Below are 21,731 nucleotides of genomic sequence, written 5' to 3' on the forward strand. Positions count from 1 at the left end.
AAACCCGGCGACATTGGAATTTCCTAGCCTTCAACATAGACGATCTGCACTCAGTTATAATTAATTTATAAGGAACTTATATATCGATCGGGTTCGGGTTGGGTTGAGGAACCCGAGACCTCAACTCGAGTCCAATCCAAGTTTTATCGAGTTAGTGTTTGTATGGCCCAAGCCCGAGACCAAACCCGATCCATCCTGCCCAAGCCCAACCCAATGTCAGGTTGGTCAGGTTGAGCCCACCCAACTTTCAGCCTTTATATATATATATATATATATATATATATAGTATATTATCTATTAATTTGTTTTAGGTTCTAGGGTAAGCCAGGTTAGTCATTTCCATCAGCACGGGCGGATCAAGCTAGGTAAAGAAGGGTTCAACCTAAGTCCAACTCATTTACTAAAAATGAGCCATATATATATATATATATATATATATTCCTTGTTTACTCTTGTCCTCAGAGTGGATCCAGTCAATTTGGTCATGATCGACTGTTGTTTTTATTTATTTTTTATTTTTAACTTTGTAAGGCAATGTGGCCCGTTCTGCTCAATTTGGATCTTGGGAGACGTCTAATCATTGAAAAAAGTGGAACCCTTGTCCTCTTTTTCTTTTTTGCCATGGCAATGTGGACCGTTCTGGTTAATTTGGATTTTGGGACCAAAGTATCCCAAACAGTAGTGATTGAATGCCCCGCTATTAAAAACTTCCTACGGCCCACCGTAATGTTTCTTAAAGTTTATTGTGATCCAACCTGTTGATAAGGTCACACAAACCCGGATGAAGGTAAAATCAAATATCCCCTTCATCCAAAAACATTTGTGGCCCATTAATGGTCAATAACCACTGTTTACTTGAGAATTGGATCTGCTTCATTTTTTTTTCATGCACTAAAATGATATGCAAAAACGGTTTGACCGCATGGATATAGAATACACACATCATGGTAGGCCCAATGGTAAGGGCTGCACCATACTGGGAGAGGCGTGGGCTGCACCTAATCCACTCTCAGTATCATTAAAAAAGTAGACAGCGATGGTGTAATTGCTTATGTTAAAAAGCAAAAGAAAAAAAATAAAATCCATTGCTGGAACACACATCAAGGTGGGCCAATGTTGTGATTGCTTACGTTAAAAAGCAAAAGAAAAAAATATTCCATTGCCGGGATTTGAACCCGGGTCGCCTGGGTGAAAGCCAGGTATCCTAACCGGACTAGACGACAATGGAAGTTGTACTTAAATTTGAAAAATATATATTTAATCTAGTATGATTGTAGGGCAAGAAAATTTTTTTTGCATTAGCTTCTTATTGCCTGTAACTGAGAACGTCACAATATCAACATTAAATGGGAAAATATTCAACGCTTGTATGTTTCTAATCATGGCATCATGTGCTCCAATTTCAACAGAAATTCTAGGGAAAATATTGCATATTCTGGTGGAACAGTGAATTCACCAAACAGCTCTACTAGAGTGGCCTGTTCGAGTTGAGGTGACATCTGCTCGCCCTATTATTGCCATTTTTTTCTCTATACACCTACCCCTTCGCCGAAACTTGACTTTTGTTGCAAACTCTCACTCCGTTAATTACCAATGGACAGAAATCCAATGACAGTGGGAGATTCAGGAACAAAATTTCCTAGGTTACTGCATAGCCAACAAGGTCTTAAATCGGTGTATTGGGTATCGTATCATTCACCAGTGATACAGCTCCAGGTTACCCCTGCATTGAGCTGTTTCAGGCCAGCAGCATGTACCATATTGTTCATGGGCGATTTGGGACTATGCTTTAAACCTTGATTGCAAATCGTTCAAGATTATGAACCAGTTCGTAGTTTGGTTGCTTGAGGTGGTGCAATTCCTTGATATCAACTGATTTGATTGTGTAGGGTGTATTGTGATGCAGATATGACATCTAGGGCTGCAATTTGGGTTCAGGCCAACCCAAAACCTAATTGACCCAATCAAGTTTGGGTTAGGTTGTCAAGGTCTTCGAGTTGGGTTTTGGTTGAAAAACTGCCAGGTCAAAACCTAATTAACCCAACCAAGTTTGGGTTAGGTTGTCAAGGTCTTCGAGTTCAGTTTGGGCTGAAAAACAGCCAACCCAAAACCTAATTGACCCAACCAAGTTTGGGTTAGGTTGTCAAGGTCTTCGAGTTGGGTTTGGGTTGAAAAACAGCCAACTCAAAACCTAATTGACCCAACCAAGTTTGGGTTAGGTTGTCAAGGTCTTCGAGTTCAGTTTGGGCTGAAAAACAGCCAACCCAAAACCTAATTGACCCAACCAAGTTTGGGTTAGGTTGTCAAGGTCTTCGAGTTGGGTTTGGGTTGAAAAACCAGCCAACTCAAAACCTAATTGACCCAACCAAGTTTGGGTTAGGTTGTCAAGGTCTTCGAGTTCAGTTTGGGTTGAAAAACAGCCAACCCAAAACCTAATTGACCCAACCAAGTTTGGGTTAGGTTGTCAAGGTCTTCGAGTTGGGTTTGGGTTGAAAAACAGCCAACCCAATTTGAAATTGGGTTAGGTTCAGGTAAAGGAAATTTGGGTCGGATTAGGTGGGGTTGGTAATATTCACGTGTATTTTGGTTGGTTTGGGTTGAGATTGGGTGGGTTGTGCCAAGTTAAGAGAAATTTGGGTTTGGGTTGGGCACCTCAGGTTGGAATTCAGGTCAGGTCGGGTTGTGGGTTGGGTCCTCTAGTTTAGGAGGACCCTCAACCTGACCCGACACAGATGCAATCATTCCTCAACTTGTAATATCACCCTTGCATTCAAGGAAGGGAAATGGCAAGACAGTTGAAGATGATGTTGGCATTTAGAACCAGCCTTGAAGTGAATGAATTAGAAGGAACTAAGAAAAGTAAGGAAATGAGAAGTCACTGGGATGTCCATGGGTACCCAGCCCTTGGTACCCTATGGACCTTAAGCAATTTTTATGGGTTTAGATCTAAAAAGTCGGACCCATTGAGAAATTAGGACATGTTTGGGTCTCACCCTTTATGCCCCAGTTAGCATTCAGGTCTAGCTAGGTCCATCAACTTGCACTTGGTTAAACTCAGGTCTAGTCAGGTCCAGTTAGTTACAATAGAAATATTAAATATCAAATAACTATTATAGCAACGGAATACCGTTTCCAAAGGGCCTGTTTGGATACCACCAAATAAGTTATTATTATTATTTTTTACTTAAACTTATTTGAAATAAGTAATTTTGGTTTATGATCAATAATAAGCAGCTTTTTTACTTTTACTTAATCACTTTAGCTTAATAAGTAGAAACCAAGATAAGTTACTTGAGGCATAAGTAGCTTAGGTAACTTATGTTCCAAACGCCCCCTAAGTGACTTGCCTGTAAAAGAGCATGTTTACACACCAAACACAAGTAAAAGCAGCTCACATGTGTGATTTAATCCATCCATCAGGAGGACACAACCATGTAAATACTATTATTTGACCAGAATACAACTAGAAACCTTACAACTGTTGGGGGACCGCGAAAGCAAACTCTGAATTCGAATCAAATAAGCGAAAGATAAATGCAACAAATCATATGCATAGGGACACAAGATTTTACGTGAAAAATCCTTGTGGGAAAAAAACTATGGCACGAAGCGAAATCAAAATTCACTATAAATAACAAATTATAAGAGATTAATGAACTTACAAATGCAAAACCTTTTCGAAAACCCTAGGCCCCCTTCAAAACTCTCTTAGAAATGTTTAAGCCCTCTTAATCATGTCTTAATCCCATATTACACCCACACACACACACACACACACACACACACACATATATAGTGTTACACCCAGAATAGAAAACAAATCGTGCAATTACGCAGAATCGTGCACCCCATCGATTTAAGCATTGATCAATCAACATCGATCAAGCAACCCTTGATCAATCAACAAGCACACGTTCAATTACTCGAACATGCTTAAAAGGGTCTAGAGAGTTCACAAGTAATTTTCGAATTGTCTCGATTACTTGAATCTCCTAGGTTGATTAATCAATCATATCTAACACTGTCCAGAGACCAATTTGTATAATCCGAGGCTCACTCCATCAATCGATAAGCCTGGTTGATCGCTTGAGACCCTTGCTTCACGTACAGATTGAAGACATCCTCAAAAAATCTCCACCATGGCTTCAATCATCATGATTAACAACTCCAAGCTCCATCCATAAGCGCTACCATCATAGCTTCCTCATCGCCGCCGCTTTTTGTGCACACTCTATCTTCATCAAACCTTTGCCAGACCTAAAGTAGTCGAACATAATTTGAACTTCTCAACATGAACCATCTTTATAAGCATATCCATCGGATTCACACTCATGTGGATATTCTCAAGAGTAACAGTACATTCCTGTAGCATAAAATGATGATGAACATTAATATGTTTAGTTCTATAATTGTAAACCGATTTTTTTTTTTGCCAAGTTGATCGTGCCTTCGTTGTCGCAATTAATAAACACAACCTCCTGCTGAAGCCCCAACTCATTCATGATTCCACGCAACTAGACACTTTCCTTGAAAGCCTCCGGCATTGCTATATACTCAACTTCAATTATGGAAGGAGCAACCGTAGATAGAAGCTTCGACATTCAACTTGTTAGTACGCTGATTTATGCACCTTGTTTGTCAATCATGTGAGTTTGTGTGTCATGTAATCGGTTGAGCTCTTAAAAGTTGAAGACTGAACACACAAGAGGATGTGAAGTATCAAGAAGTAAAGAACAAGTATATGAGGTGCCTTGGTGACCCTAACCTTGACAAAAAAACAACCCTTAAACCTCAAAATGATCATGGTTTAATAGGTAAACATTGTTTGATCATCCATTAGCCTCATGAGCCTAATTGGAACATGATAAGGTTAGTAGATGTGCTAAGTTGTTGTGAAATCATATGCCTAAAATAACAGTTTTCGAGTGGTTCTCAATTCCTCGATAGGCTGTCGATAGGACTCGATGGAATCGAAGGACCACTCGATCTGATCGAAGAAATAGTCCAGCAACCAAACAGATAAAATCCTGAATTTTTTCAATGGGATCGATAAAGGGTTCGATCCTATCGACAAGCCATTTTATAACCATTATAAATCGATTTTTTTATAAAAGGGCATTTCGTTCTTGGACAAAAGGATAACTTTTTGGTGTAATAGAAGCTTAAGAGATTCCCCACTCATATCTCACATTCCCAGCCTATAAATCTAGGAGATCTAAGTCATCTTTCTTGAAAGATGATTCCAACCTTAATAAAGAAGATAAACTTGGTTTTCACATTGTTCTAAATATTAGACTTGAACCGATAGGTAAATACCTTGTCTAAATCCTCCAGGACACTCATCTAGGTAAATCCTCTAGGCACTACAACCTTCCCATGAGTTGTAGGAGATTCACCTAACCTCCCATCACCTTAAATGAGCATCGTATGCAAGGTGTTTGATCTTGGAGCTCAAGCATTGGCAACGCATTGACATCAACGATCGGGAGAGCAAAATGAAAGTTGATTGAAATATGGAAGAGCATCAATCAAGCAACCCGAGATGTCACATCAAAAGGGCTCGATTCAACAAGAGACAATTAGTGAGTCCATATTATCTTTCCTTGTGTAGGATTGGGGTAAGAGTTTGTAACTCAAACTCGATAGGTTCTTGTGTAGGACGTACGCTCTTCTATAGGATGAAATTCGCCGAATATGGGCATGTACGTGTTAGTCTTCATCAGAACCTCTAGCGGAAGTAAACATAGGTCCTCGGACTAGGCCCGAAGTTATTGGTTAGCCGATAGAAAACTAAATTAGGTTTATTGCGGGAGCCTCCAACGGGAGTGTATGCCATGTAAGTCCTTGTGTAAGCCACCGACACGGGTGAGTACATGGTAAGTCATTGTATAGATCACTGACACGGGTGAGTACGTGGTAGGTCCTTGTGTAGGGTTGTAAAGGTTAGAGGTAAACTTGATTTAAAACCTCCGATAATGGAATCCAATATACTCAGGGAGAGTGCGTCCGCCGGGAGTGGAGTAGGGAAACCGAATTACTATACATGCTTGCGTTTGAGATTGTCATTTGAGCACTTCTCTAATTATGCTTAATGTGATTATTTTGTTGGATTACACATGATTAGATGAATACTAGGAGTTGATAGTTAATACATCCTACACATACATATACATTATCATTTATAGACTAGTTGCTTAGTATATTATATCTATTATAGTTTATGTGATTGGACCCACCATTGGCTTAGAAGCCTTAATGTTAAATTGTTTTACTTAGTTTAAATTAGCATATTAGTTTAATTAAAAAATTGTGCATTAATTGACAAACTTTTATTTGGTCCTAAACATGCCCATCTAGGACAACTTTCATTTCTTAGCTCCGCTAAGCTTCTGCGCGTAGCCAAGGTATCCTATTCCACGTGCAATTTCACAAATGATTGCTCCACCCGCTAGTGCAAATGAGTAACCGAAAGTCGACATTTTTTTGTCCACATTCCCTGCGTATTCAACGTCCACATAGCCTACCAATTTTCCCTCTAAATTTTCAAATGTCAAGACGTAGTCTGCTGTACCTCATAGATAACAAAGTAGCCATTTAATTGCCTTTTAATGTTGCTTGCTGAAGTTTGACATGTACTTGCTCACAACACCGACTGCATGTGAAATATCCGGTCTCATAGAGACCATGTCATACATCAAACTACTAATTGCGCTTGAATAGGGTACACGAGATATAAACTACTTTTCTTCATCTGTAATGGGACATTGATTTGAAGAAAGCCGAAAGTGAGGAGCATCATGGGGTGTGTTAACTTATTTAGCCTTGTACATTCCAAACTTCATCAACACATTTTCAAGGTATTCTGCCTGAGATAACTGTAATATACTCATATCTCTATCTCTGTATATATTTATACTAAGAATTCTCTTTACAACCCTCAGATCTTTCATTTTGAATGTCCTTGATAACTAAGTGTTCAACATATCAATCTTAGACATATTATGGTTGACGATAAGCATGTCATCAACATATAATATGAGTACAATGAATTCTCCATCGCTCAGTGTCTTAAAATAGACAATGATCATATTCACTTCTGGTAAATCGTTGACTCACTATGAAAGTATCGAATTTCTTATACCACTGCCTAGGCGACTGTTTTAGCTCGTACAATGACTTCCTTAATATGCAAATCTTATTCTTTGACCCTTGTAGCTCGAACCTCTCTAGTTACTTCATGTAGATCTGCTCTTCCACCTCCCATGTAGGAAAGCAATCTTCACATCAATTTATTCTAGTTCCAGAATATATTGGGCAACTAGTGCCAACACAAATTTGATAGATACCTGTTGCACAACAGGCGTGAAGATTTTACTGAAGTCGATGCTTTTTTTATGAGCATACCTCTTTGCAACCAATCTCATCTTGTATTTGTCCTGTTTCTCCATGTAAATCCACTTACAACCGATTGTTTTACGCCCAACGAGAAGATCCACATGCTCTCACGTCCCATTCTTATACAAAGAGTCAATCTCGTCTTGCATCGCCACCTCTACTCAATATATGGGTCATCTAGTGCTTCCTTAAAGGTAAACAAACCCCCTCATCAGTAATGAAGGTGAATGTAATATTAGAGTCATATCTGCATCTCGTTGGAAATCTGCGATCTCTTGGTGGATTTCTCCTTACAGATGGCTGCTCCACCTACTCCTGTACCTCTTCCTAATGCTCGACTTCTTCCTGTGTCTCACCTTTTTTGAATTTGACATCAATAACCATTGATTTTTCTGTTTCCTTGTGTTCATTCTTACGGAACAATGAATCTTCATCAAACCTAACATCTTGACTAATCGTGATCTTCCGTGTGACCCAGCTATATAGCCTATATCTCTTCACACCATCACCATAGCCAACAAATATGCACTTCTTTGCCCTTTCGTCTAACTTATCACTCTTAACTGATGGTACATGAGAGTAAGCGTCACAACCAAATACTTGCACCCTAAGTAGTCTACATCATGACCACTCCACACTTCCTTTGGAATTTTACAATTTATCGGTGTGGATGGAGAAGTAATAAGCTATATTAACGGCCTCAGTTAATAACTCATTGCCTAACCCAGTATTGTTCAACATTCTTTGGGCTCTCTATAGGAGAGTTTGATTCATTCATTATGCCACACCATTCTGCTCTACTGTGTGCCTAACTGTGTTATGTCGTACGATCCTTTCATATTTATATAATTGATTAAATTCATTCAAAATGAAATTTTCACCATTGTCTGCCCTCAACATTTTTAACTTTCGCCCTGACTATTTTCCTACCATCACCTTCCACACCTTGAAGCTGGTGAAAATATCGGATTTATACTTCATAAAGTAAACCTACACCTTTACAGAGTAGTTATTTATAAATTGGATAAAAAATGATGACCCCCCTTTAAAAATAACGAGCGACAACTCTCATATGTTCGATACACATAATTTAGAATACCCTTACATGTTTTCTAGATTTAAAAGACAAGCGTGATTGTTTACCATATATACAATGCTCACGTATATTAAGATCCATACTTTTAAATGCAGGAATCAAGCAATGATCAGAAAATACTTTTATACCGTGCTCACTCATGTGGCCTAGACGCGCATGCCACAAACGTGCCGATGTGTATTTCGCTATAGACGCTGCAACTCCACTTAATACAGTATTCTTGATTAGCTTGTAAATGTTGCCTCTTCATTGTGCCTTCATCATTATGAGTGCCCCCTTTAAAACCTTTAGGACACGATCAAATTTGGTGAACTTGCACCCAAGTGCATCGAGAGTCTATAGAGAAATCAGATTCTTCCTCGGCTTACGAACGTGTCTCACATCCATTATGATGGGCTCCATTCCATCAAACATCTGATACGCACCGATTCGATTCCAAAAACCTTATAGGAAATGTCATTGCTCATAAACAATTGACCACCATCACACTCGATGTAACTGGTGAACCAATTCCGCTGAAAGTCATGTGTTATGAAGCCCCTGAATCCAAAATTCATTTATCGCCGAGATACCCGGATTTAAATGCAGTTAGAATGTCACCACCGTCCACCTCCTCAGTGAATTCCGCTACGTTGGTCTCCTTTAGCGTTTCATATGATTTTTCTCCCTTCTGGGCTTTAGGATTCCTAAAATCCTTCTTTATATACCCGTCTCCCACAATTTCAACACTTTATCTATTGCCTGCTCTTAGATTTGGATAAAGATCGTGAGTTTTCCTTCTCCTGCCTAGAATTTTCCTAGCTACCAACACATCCGTAGATAAACTACTGTTACCGTCTTTCTTTCTTAATTACTTCAATTGAAGGGATGCGATAATCGTTTTGACGTTAATGGTCTCTCTACTGTGTCACATAGTGTCTACGAGACTTTCGTAAGACTCTGAAAGATAATTCAACATAATTAGGGCTTAATCTTCCTCACCGATCATCACTTCCACACTCGTCAATTTGCAGAGTGACTGACTAAATGCACCGATGTGTTTATTAATATTAAACCCATTCGTCATCTTCAGATTATAGAACTGCTTCTTTAGATGTAGATGATTTGATAGAGATTTCGTCATGTACAAGCTTTGTAACTTCTTCCAAAGCCTTGCGGTGGTATTTTGATCAAGGACATTATAAAAGACTTTGTCGAATATGCATAATTGAATCAATATTCTCTCACATCTAGTTCTTCCCAATCTTAATTGCTCATAGTTGTGGGACACTTTGCTATACCAAGGAATGTCTGTTGCAATTATTACTGAATTAGAAGGCATCTTATCTTCATATTCCATGGTTCAAAATTATTTTTACTAGTGAACTTTTCAGTTTCGTACTTAATATTACATTCATCAACATGTATCATATTCAAACTCAAATCCCAATGTATAGCTCTTATACCACTTGTTGGGGAATAGTGGAAGCAAACCCCAAATTTAAATCAAACAAGCAAAAGATAAACGAAACAAAGCATGCATTTGAACACACCATTTTACGTGAAAAACCCTTACAAAAATAAACCACGGTATAAAACGACAGCAAAATCCATTATGAATAATGAATTACAAGAGATTGATGAACTTACGGATGTTAAGCCCTTTTATATATATATATATATATATATATAATGTTACACCCGAAATAAGAAACAAATCGTGTAATTACGCAAAATCGCACGTCGTCAATCTAAGCATTGATCGAGCAACCCTCGATCGATTAATAGCCACATGCTCGACCGCTTGAACATGCTCAAAAGAGTTCAAAAAGTTTACAAGTATTTTCTGAATTGTATCGATTTGCCCGAACCTCCCAGGTCGATTGATCGATCATGTCCAAAACTGTCCAGAGACCATTTTGTATATTCCAAAGCTCACTTGATTGATCAATTAGCCTAGTCGATTGCTCGAGACCCCTGTTTCATGTACAGATTGAAAACATCTAGACAACAACCACCATGTAAATATTGTTATCGGACAAAAATACAACTAGAAACCTCAATTTAAAGATCAGATGAGTACTTGAATGCAAATTGATAAGGGTTTGGGTCTTCAAAAACAAGACCCAAGACCAGACAGGTACTTGAACCCAAATGGATTAGGGTTTGGGTCTTCGAAAACAAGACCCAGGCCCGGAAGGGGCCAGAAAGACCCAAACCTGACCTTAACCACGCCACTGATATGTGAAACATAAAAGGAGGAGACCTTAGAGGACATCACAAAACAGTTCAGTTTGCACGGCAACTGTTTTTCTTCAGCTCTATTCATCTTTTGATTTCTTTATGGATCCACACCCACCTAAATAACTCCAAATGGTTTCTATATCGTCCTTTGATTTCTTTTTGGATTTATACCAACCTCATCAGTCAAAACATTTCACCACTTCAAGAAGAAATGAAAAAATACATAGGCTTTTTACATCAATTACCATCCAAATGACTAAAATTACCATATGATGAATACAATGATGATAAGCATTTCCAGATGCAATCCACAACACTTTCAGACATTCACAGAAAGTTGATGATTCAGCAAACCGGATGAGGAAGATCCGTGCTCCAATGGGATTCAAAGAGCCACGGAAGTAAAATGGCAGACAAGCCCAATACTCCAAACAGACACGTTGCAAGGTTTACCACACGTTAGGTGGTTTCCTTCCCATTTCCAATTCCTTTCACAAGGTCCCTATTCAGGCTGACTTGCAGAGTATTATGCCACGGGAATAGAGTTCGGGTGACTGGAAGCTTCCTCCGAAGGTCCTGATTCATAAGCAAAATCAAGTTCCATAGAGTAGGAAAAGAGCAGCAGAATTCTGACATGAAAGGAAATAGGCTGGATGCATGGACTGAATGACACATGAGTTTTGTAAGTGGCCAAAATCTTCATTGAGATTACAAAAAATACCATTGCCAACGGATTTCAAAAGTCTAAAATTTTTATGGGTTTTATTTGAGAGGTTTGCTAGCAAGGTTCCCCCAGTTTGCCTTCCCCGTTTTCCCAACCACATGATTATCCTGATGTTAAATCTAGAAGGTCCCACACTGTACGTCCCCGCAAATAAAAACCTCAGTATCTGAGATCCTCGCCATCCTTACGAATGTTAGGAACTGATTTCTGGACTTTTTGTTTCTAAAGTGACATTTTATGGACAATGGGACATCTGATGGTGTTTTTTTTTTTTTTCCTTCTCCATACGGACCATCTACAGAAGGGAATCTCTAGATGAAAGGTCTTGATTATCATGGGCTGAGCAGATTAGGCGAGTCTTGCAAGGAAACCACATTATTAGGAACTTCTCCTGATACTAAAAAATATCTAAGCAGTACCTTGAAAGTGGTGTCGGGCAAATTCAAGTAGGACACCTGCAAAAGATAAAGATTAGGAGAGAGAGAGAGAGAGAGAGAGAGAGAGAGAGAGAGAGAGAGAGAGAGAGAGTGCAGAACCTCAAGAGATGCCATGTACTCATTTTCGTGGTGGCGGATCATTGCTGTTATAGAAGTTGCACAATCTTCAGCTGACTGAAAATACAATGCATAGTGTGAGCAATATCAACACGAACATCTTCATGTATGTAACTACAACAATGTAAATGCATGTAACTTCAGCTACAGCCGACTTGCAAATATTAGCAGATGCAGACATTTAGGTGAAGCAAAGGATTCACAAAGCCACTGTGAAAACTGCATGATGAAGAGACATAAACGTATGAGCTAGCAGGCCTGTTAATATCATCATCATCACATCTAAGCCTTATCCCAACTAATTGAAATCGGCTACATGAATCCTTCTCCGCCATTCCACTCCATCAAAGGCCATAACTTGTCTTTCTCACTACCTCCACCCAATGTTGCCAAAATTGTATGATATGATTCAAATGGTACATTTTGAATCGTATTGTGTATGTACGATATGAATCGCATGGCCAAATTGCAATGTATGATTCCTAGTTGAATGGTACGATATTATCGTGTGAATCGTACAATTCAATAACCTGCACAAATAATTTTCTGGTAAAAATTCTTCTTCTTTTTTTTCTTTTTTTCTTTTTTTTTTTTTTTTTTTGCAAAAAATAAAAATAAAAATCAGGGCTTTTGTTTTTAAAACATTTTTAGGGCCCACCCAATGTTATCATGTGCAATCGCATATGCGCACACTCAGCTGGAAATCGCATATGCGATTGCATATTTGCCAACGGTCAGAAATCTGACCGTTTTCTAATTGTTGGGAATATACATACATATATATATATATATATATATATATATATATATATATATATATATATATATATATATATATATATAATCTGTATGAAACTGAATTAAAGGGCATTCAAAGCACTCCTACATGTACTCAAAGTTTAAACTCTCTCTATCTCTATTTTCTACTCTCTTACACTCTCATTCTCTCTTACATAATTTCAAGGCCCAAGCTCCATCCATATTTCTTTCAAGTTTGAAGTTTCAATCAAGGGACAATGATTCAAGAATCAAGAAAGTAAAGCAAGCAAGATTTAAGATTACATTGAAATTGAACTCTCTTTCTAGTTTCTTCTAAGTTTTAAATATCATAATCATATTCACACACCCACCACTCTCTCTTTTTATCTCTCTTTCTTTACATTCAAGAGTCAAGAGACTCAACTTACAAGTTGCAAGTTAGTTTGTTATAGTTTGAGTTTCTTTCAAGTTTTAAGTTCTAATATTTATTTCTTTTTTTAGTTTGTTACTTACAACACAACTTACAAGTTACAAGTTATTACAAGTTAGTTACAACTTATAAGAGTACAATACAAGTCTACAATATTCTCTCAAGACTCAAGATTCAATACTCAAGAGTCAAGACTCAAGCAAAAGTGAAGACATGAAGTGAAGAATTTGTGTTTTTGTAAATTTGTAATTGTGTGGAAATCTCTCTCTTCCCTCTTTTACTACAAGTGTAAGTGTGTAACTCTCTTTCTCTTTCTCATTTTCTTTTCCCTCCCTTTCTACTACTAGTGTAAGTGTAAGTGTAACTCTCTCTCTCTCTCTCTCTCTCTCTCTCTCTCTCTCTAGTTTCTACCACTACTCTCTCTCTCTCATCTCTTTAGTCTCTTGACTCTTTAGTATTTACTCTTTACTTTACTTTTTACTTTTTAGTACTAGTTTACAACTTACAATCAATACACACACCAACATAATGTCTTCTTCCCAATCTACCTTTTTAAAACCCAAGTCGAATGACCCAAGTTGGAAGTATGGGCACTATCGTAGCGCTTCGGATAAGACTCACATAGTATGTGAGTTATGTGGGTATGTTGGTTCCGGTAGCATTACACAGCACAAGCAACACCTTGCACATTTACCGGGTTCAAATGCAAAAGCATGCGACATAATTACTCCAAAAATCCAAAAGGAGATCATGGAGTATGTGGATAACAATCAAGAAAGAGATGCGATAGTGGCTTACGTCATGAGAAATATATAGAACAAGACGCATATGAAGATATAAACGTAATTAATGTAAATGAAGCTAGTCCCACTCCACCTACTTCAATAGGCCGGTCTAAACCACAACCACAACCAACGGTCTTGAAAAGAGCCCGAGGGCATGGGCCCCATGGATAGATAGTGTATAACACACCCCGAGGATGTGGTCAACCAAAGGGGTCAGGGCAAAGGGCCGGCTCAAGCAACTTTAGAAAAACGGAATAAACAAAAAGATAGGAAAACCACTATTCAATATATTACTAAGTGGTTTTACCAAACCGGCATTACTTTCAAAGCCGTTAAATCGAGAAGCTTCAAAGTTATGATTGAGGCAATGGATCAATTTGGACCTGGGCTTAAACATCCTTCATATCATGAAATGAGGGAGACATGCCTGAAAACCGAAGTTGATTATACACGATCATTTATAACTAAATATAAGGAATCATGGAAAACATATGGGTGTTCACTCATCTCCGATGGATGGACTAATAGATTCGGTCGGTCTCTCATCAACTTTTGGTAAATTTTCTAGCTGGGACAATGTTCTTAAAGTTCGTGAATGCATTGGGTCATTCACATATTGGAGAATACTTGTTTAACATACTAGATAATGTAGTTGAGGAAATAGGTGATGAATATGTTATACAAGTAATTACAGACAACGCATTCTTATATGTAATGGCCAGTCTTCTTATGGAGAAGAGGCATCGTTTATTTTGGATCCCCTGTGCGGCCCATTGTGTTGATCTTATATTAGAAGATACAGGTAGGTTATTTATAAATGTGATTGCAACGGCTAGAAGAATCATAATCTTTATGTACAAACACACTCTTCTTCTCAGTTGAATGAGAAAACACATTAAGGGTAACTTGCTACATCTAACAGTTAACCATTTCGCTACAACCTTTTTAACACTACAAAGATTACATGCAAAAAAATCAGAACTTAGAAGCTTTGTATTGTCGGCCGATTTTACAAGTGGGCTTTGGTCAAAGAAGGTTGAAGGGAAACATGTTCAACAAACAATCATTTCGTAAAGTTTTTGGATACGAGTGATAAAGGCACTAAAAGCATCTGAGCCCTTAATCACTGTGTTGCAATTGGTGGACGGGGATGAGAAGCCTGCAATGAGTTACATATATGATGTGATGGAGAGGGCAAGAAATAAGATCATGGACCATTTTAACAATAAAGACCGTGATTACAAGCCAATTATAGATATTATAGATACAAGATGGGGTAGCCAAATGTCATCTCCATTGTATTCGGCTGCTTACATCCTTAACCCAGACTGTTTATTCACTTCTGCTGATCCAGTAGAGGCACTTACTATGCATATGGTTGGATTTATTGATGTGTTAGAAAAAATGATTTCAAATAGAGATGAACAGGACAAGATTGCAAGATCCTCAACTTTACTGGACTTTTATACAAAGAGTGAGGGCATATTCTCAAGGGATATCGTCATCACGCATCGGGCAATAAAATTACCTAGTAAGTACTATGAATGTCAGTCTTACAAATATTATTTTTACTATGTAATCTACAAAGTGACTCTTAACTTACTTAAAAAACTGTTTTTTTCAGTTGACTGGTGGGTTGCCTATGGAGTGGACCCGAACAGGAAGGATCCAACTTTAAAGAAGTTGGCAATGAGGATTCTTGGACTCACGTGTTCTGCCAGTGGTTGTGAGCGCAACTGGAGCAAGTTCGAGGTGGTAAGTTTAGTAATTGTAAACTTCAATTTTTTAGCATAAGGCGTAAGCTAAATTAATTACTTAAATAGCTAATGCCAAATATGCTTTCTTTCATACAATTCATATCAAGAAAATGAATCGCCTTGAGCAAAAAAAAGCTCAAAGACTTAGTTTTCGTCCAATACAATAAAAAATTGCAAGAACGATTCTAAACTAGGAAAGAAAAACCTGGTTTCTTTGACCCTATCTGCTTAGATGAGTTGGATGCAGATAACGAGTGGCTCGCAGAGACGGATGGCCCAGTATTTGCTGGAGAGGACCTGACATGAGCACAAGTTGAAGATGTCGTATACGGATCGGCACTTGGAGAATGTACCACTTGAAAGCGAAGGATGGGGAGAGGGGGGAGCGGGGGAGTGAGTAGTAGCAGTCAACCCATTGAAGAGATTGAGGAGATAGGAGGAAATGATAATGATTAAGTTGAAGATCCACCATTGGATGTTGATGAAGTATTAATATATATAAATGATGAAGAAATAGAAGAAGTGTATGTGGAAGAAGGAGATGACTCGGATGATGATGGTGATGATGACAATGGTGGTGGTGATCAAATGCCACAATGGCAAATAGATCAATGTATACAGTAGATGATTAGATCAATAATAAATAAATAGCTTATTCATTTTGTTTACTTACTAAGTGTGTTGCTGTTGATTGTTGATTGTATTGTTGAATGTTGAATGTTAAATCGTTGATTGATATTTGTTAATTATATTGTTGAATGTTGATGACTTAATATTTAATTCATTATTTAATCGGTTTTATTTTACTTAAATGTATTGCAAGGGCATATAAAATTATTTATCTATTAACTTAGGAAAGTTCCCCCTACTTTCTTATATTTTATTCTTTTTTTTCTTCTTATTTTCCCCTTATTATTATTATTATTATTTTTTTTTTTACATTTTTGAAAAATTTATATATATATATATATATATATATATATATATATATATATAACCACATATGCGATTGTGCGATCGCATATGCAATCACACACAATGGCATATACGATTTGACCCCCCACATTAGAAAATCACTTCTTTTTGTTTTTTTGGAGAGCGAAGAGTTTTGGATATTGTGGGGCCTAAAAAACTTAAGGAAATAAATTCTTATCTTTTTTCGTTGGTCAATGGAATCAAATGCCGCTTGTTTCATTGGATTTCTACACTAAAATAGGTACAAATAAATATAACATAATCATTTCTTTTTTCCTTTCTTCCATTTCTAAGGTAAAATATGCATGTTTTATGTCTTTTTCCCTTTGTTTTTCATTTATTTCAAAGTTCTTGTCATTTTCTTAATGATTTAAAAATAAATAAAACCTAGATAGTTGTTTTTTCTTAATGGGTAGGGTTAAGTAGTGATTCTTGTTGAAATCTTGGAGATGAAAAAGAAGTCAAAGTCCAAAAATAACGACACCACATGGGATTATTGTTCGAAGGTGAATGAGAACAATAACCTTCACCTAAAATATAATTTTTACGGGAAGGCTTATTGGGGAGGTGTATTTCGAATGAAATATCAAACTTGCCCGAACTAAGAAGAATCAAACAACGTGTTCCCAAGTGGACGATAACGCTGCGAATAAATTCAAGTTGTTGGATAATAATGTGAGTGAAACGAAGCAACAAGAAGAACGAGAATATGATGTTTGAAGAACTTTAATAATTGATGAGGAGGTGGAATTGGGTGGAGGAAAAAGGAAAATGACATCTATGCCCAAGATGAATTTGTCGGAAGAAAGAGTTAGTTGAAAGAATAACAACAAACCACTCTAAACAAAATTTGGAAGAAAGGGGATAGGGATAGTGTATGCCTTTCTATTTCTCGCTTCTTGCACGTGATTGCTCTACCTTTTAATCTTGTGAAGAAACCCTTCTCCGCACCTATGATGGAAGCAGTTGCTGCGTTTGGGCCAAGGTTGAAGCTTCTATCATATTATGAAGGAAAATTTTTTTTAAGTTGGAGGTTGAGTTTATAGAGAAGTCCATTGAAGTTTACAAGAAGGGATGGGCAAAAATTGGATGCATGATCATGTTGAATGGGTGGACCAATGGAGTGAATCGGTCTATTACAAACTTTTTGGTTAACTCTGAGTGGTTCATTTTTTTATTTTTTTTTTATTTTTTTTTTTAAAGATATGTTGATACGTCCGGTATTTCGAAGAATGCAGACAATTTGTTAGCTTCATTTGAGTCAATTATTGATGAGGCAGATGAAGAGAATGTGATCTAAATCGTTATGGATAGCGCATCTGCTTATGTCAGAGTGGGTCAAATGTTAATGGAGATGGAGAAGGTATGCAATGCGATTGTTGGTTTTTATAAAGATTTACTGTTTGATGAGGGCTGGAAGAGACCTTCATTGGATAATTTGAATTTTGATTCTATGAACAAGGAGGTTGCCGATTCTCTTGAGAAGCCTTTCTTGGAAGCTGAAGTCAAGAAAGCTGTGGACGATTTGGGGGAAGACAGCACCGGGTACGAATGGTTTCCCCCTTGCTTTCTCCAAAAATTTTGGGAGACAGTTAAGAAGGATGTGATGGGCTTTATGAATGAATTTTATGCCAAGGGAAGATTATCCAAAGAGTTAGGGGCTTCATTTATAGTCCTTATCCTGAAGATCTCGGGCAATAAGAATCTCAAAGACTATCAACCCATTAGTTTGTTTAGGAGCATTTACAAAATCCTTCCTAAGCTGCTTGCTACTAGATTTAAAGGAGTAATGTACTATCCTAAAAATTTCGCGCATGAATAGAATCACACATGTGAGTGTTTTTCCATGTGTGATTCTAATAAGTAGAACATGTGTGATTTTAGCAAGTAGAATTTAGAGAGAGAGAGAGAGAGAGAGAGAGAGAGAGAGAGAGAGAGAGAGAGAGATGCTTAGATGAAGCAGTACACTTGCTTAGACTCACATACATATCATCATGAACTTCGAACCCTCACATACCTTCATATGCACGAGACCACCTATTCAAATACATGTTCATCACTAGATAAGGATATTTGACCATCCACATCGCTTTGGTCTACTCGAACGTAGTAAACCAACTATGGGATTGTCAAAATCCGTTCATACACAACTCCAATTGAGATTCTGATCCGTTCATCCTTTTCGTCACCTAGGTATATGCTTAAACTACCATGAAATCACGAACTAAGAAAACTGCACACGCGTACAAGATACTTGATAATCTAACGGTGTACAGGCCTACCATGGATCACTTCAAAAACCTATTTTGTGCTTATCCATTTAGTAAACTGATTGTACATCCACCTACAACCACAATCAAGGTAGTAACCATCAAATTTTCTTCCTTAGCACATCATCTGACCGTCCATCACTTCCGAATCCATCAATTGGGCCATCCAAATATCAAAATAAACCGATCAATGTGAAATCAATGATGTGCACTCCAAAACTACCAGTAAATTTCCCTATAGGGTGCATACAAATGATGCTAGAGACCACGAAAAATCATGAAAAATACAAGTTCGTTAAAATGCAACTTGATCACCGTTGAGAGATCAAGGTCCAAATTAAGCCCATTGGAAGAGCACAAAAAATGTCGGGCCGTAGTGAAATTCTGTCTTGAACGGATGGTTTGAATGGTATTGTGCATTTGAAGATTTTATTTTAAAAGGTAATATGAGATACATGCGGTCTCTTGATGGTCTCTGGCTCTCTGTAAGATACTAATATTATATTATATTATATATGAAAAAAAGAAAAGAAACACGAGGAGTCTAGCCTTGGGTGTGGAAACTAGAAACGTGGGATGAATGGCCTTCACATATGACCATTCATCTTTTACCATCAATCCAGCTACATGTCAATTTAGACCGACCAATCCGTACTCCACGAGAGGGAGATTTTCATCATTCCAGACTATCCATCTAAAGCAATTTTAGCCGTCCATTTTCCATGCCTCTCAACTACATTGAATAGGGCCATGAAGGCAGCTTGTAAGAGCCAAATTCTTCGTCGCTTTCTTCGGTGTTGTGAGGCTCGCAGAATAACAAAATTTTGCATTGAAGCTCTTGATAACTTAATTCAAATCGTTCAAAGATTCCCTTCGAGAGATCTTAGTCATCCATAGCTATCATGTAGGATCCATAGCTAATTGTCGGAATGCTACCTAAAACGGCCAAGGTTTCCATTTGAATCCAACTTGAATCCTTGTGAATCCATATCAAACTATGGGAAAAAAAACTAAAGGATTAGGAACAATCCTAGCCATCTATCCTAATAACTTTTTACATAAGGAATTGAGCCAAAGTTGAAACGGTCATAATTGATGCCGTCTTCCTCGATGTTGTGCGATGGCGAAAAAGGGTCCACAAGCTCCTCTTGATCAATCTCGACCATCCAAAGACATCTGATCGAAGGAAAAACCCACGGTTGGCAATTCCTCATTAACTGCCATGTTTCTTCTCCGCCAAGAAGAACAATAGATGTAGGTTCTTGTATATCCAACAATACCCGATCAAAACCAATCAGTAGGTGGGCCATCTGATCGATATTCAAACACCATCCTTAAAAAATGTGATAAGACCAAATCCATTGATGCATTAAACCGACCAGTCAGATACGGGAAGTGTCGCAGGAAGCTTCATGTCGAAACTAAGCACTTTCTCTGAGTTTGTTCTGGAACTTGGTCTAGAGATTAGAGAGTGTTATAAAAAACCCTTAGTTGTGTAGAGAAACAAATCACAAAGAAAGAAAAATATATTAAAAAAAAAAAAAAGAAAAAAAAGAAAGAAAATCAAGAGCGAAAATGGAAGAGAAAAACGAGAGAGAAGCTGGTTCGGCTTTGAGTCGACTCATTGAGTCAAGACGGGCAGGGCTGAGCCAGCTAATGTTCGTGGATGAGGGGGAAGGCTAGGAAAGAGAGAAGAGAAAGATAAGGAGGAAGGAAGAAAGAAAAACGAGAAGGAAGGAATGATTCGAATCGAGTTGACTCGCCGGGTCAAGTCAATTCTAGGCCAAGTTCGTTGAATCTAAGCCGAATCTGAGCCAACATAATCAGGTGAGTGATCCTACTATCCCTTGGTCTTTTATTTGGTTTTTCATGAATTTTACCATCCATTGACACCGATGGTTAGATTTAGGTACCTATTTGAAGGCCCTTCTCTAGATTTGTTTAGCACTAGAAATTAAGTGGAATTTCTAGCCAAACTCTTCTCCAGATTAGTTAGGTATAAAATTTGGGAGAATTTTCTATTCGTAAACCTCCTCTAGATTGAAACTTTAGTCGTACGTTGAAGGTACCTTTGAATTAGAACTAGATAATGTAGGAAAAACTAGAACTTTAGAACGTTTGTTATTCTACTTTCCTCGTACAAGAACAATCATAAAATGTACACATGAAACCCTCTAACTTTAAACATTATTTACATGTCATGCTTGGGTGAAATTTTGGAATGCATTATGTGCTTGGATTATGCTCTCATATTTTATAATGCTTGGATTATGCTCTCATATTTTATAACATTAATATGCATCCTTTAATTTCTATTTTGAATTGAATGACAGAACGGTAGTGCATGGTTGATTTACTGTCTCGTTGTATTGGTTAGGTCAGCATGGTTGATTTGTGACAGGTTCCTAATCTCCAGAAGCAGCGGGATTTGGTCGTTGAGCATGGTTGATTTGCTCAATTGGATGGAGCATGGTTGATAAACTCACCTTTGCTCACCAGGAGGGCATGGTTGATTTGCTGCAGGTATTTATTTAATTTCATCATACATTGGACATGTGCATACATGAGATCATGCTTATCGTCATTAAATTACGCTAATTGGTGGAAAACATTGCCTAGAACATTATTTCATGAATACCTCACACACACTTTATTCAATGTTGAGTGAGATTGTATTGAAAAATCCCATGGAATTCCAATGGGATTGGACATGATCTCATTGGGATTTTAGCTCACCAAAATCACCACAGTTCTTGAAGGTTT

At 37.7% G+C, this 21,731-nt stretch overlaps 1 protein-coding gene and 1 non-coding gene across 2 annotated transcripts in view; both read right to left on the reverse strand.

Annotated features, from left to right (window-relative positions):
• Positions 1-1,154: 1,154 nt before the first annotated feature.
• On the reverse strand, positions 1,155-1,228 carry TRNAE-UUC (transfer RNA glutamic acid (anticodon UUC)). Its single transcript has one exon. It is a non-coding gene; the product is annotated as a tRNA-Glu (tRNA).
• Positions 1,229-10,893: 9,665 nt separating this feature from the next.
• The window catches only part of LOC131225305 (F-actin-capping protein subunit alpha), a 48,603-nt gene continuing 37,765 nt past the window's right edge, over positions 10,894-21,731 (reverse strand). The window contains exons 8-10 of the mRNA XM_058220818.1: positions 11,975-12,049; positions 11,858-11,893; positions 10,894-11,290 (exon numbers count right to left, since the gene is read on the reverse strand). Of these exons, the coding sequence (XP_058076801.1) occupies positions 11,174-11,290; positions 11,858-11,893; positions 11,975-12,049 (228 nt within the window). The 3' untranslated portion in view covers positions 10,894-11,173. The remainder of the gene's footprint in view (positions 11,291-11,857; positions 11,894-11,974; positions 12,050-21,731) is intronic.

Source organism: Magnolia sinica, chromosome 14, assembly GCF_029962835.1.
Source record: "Magnolia sinica isolate HGM2019 chromosome 14, MsV1, whole genome shotgun sequence".
Lineage (NCBI taxonomy): Eukaryota > Viridiplantae > Streptophyta > Magnoliopsida > Magnoliales > Magnoliaceae > Magnolia > Magnolia sinica.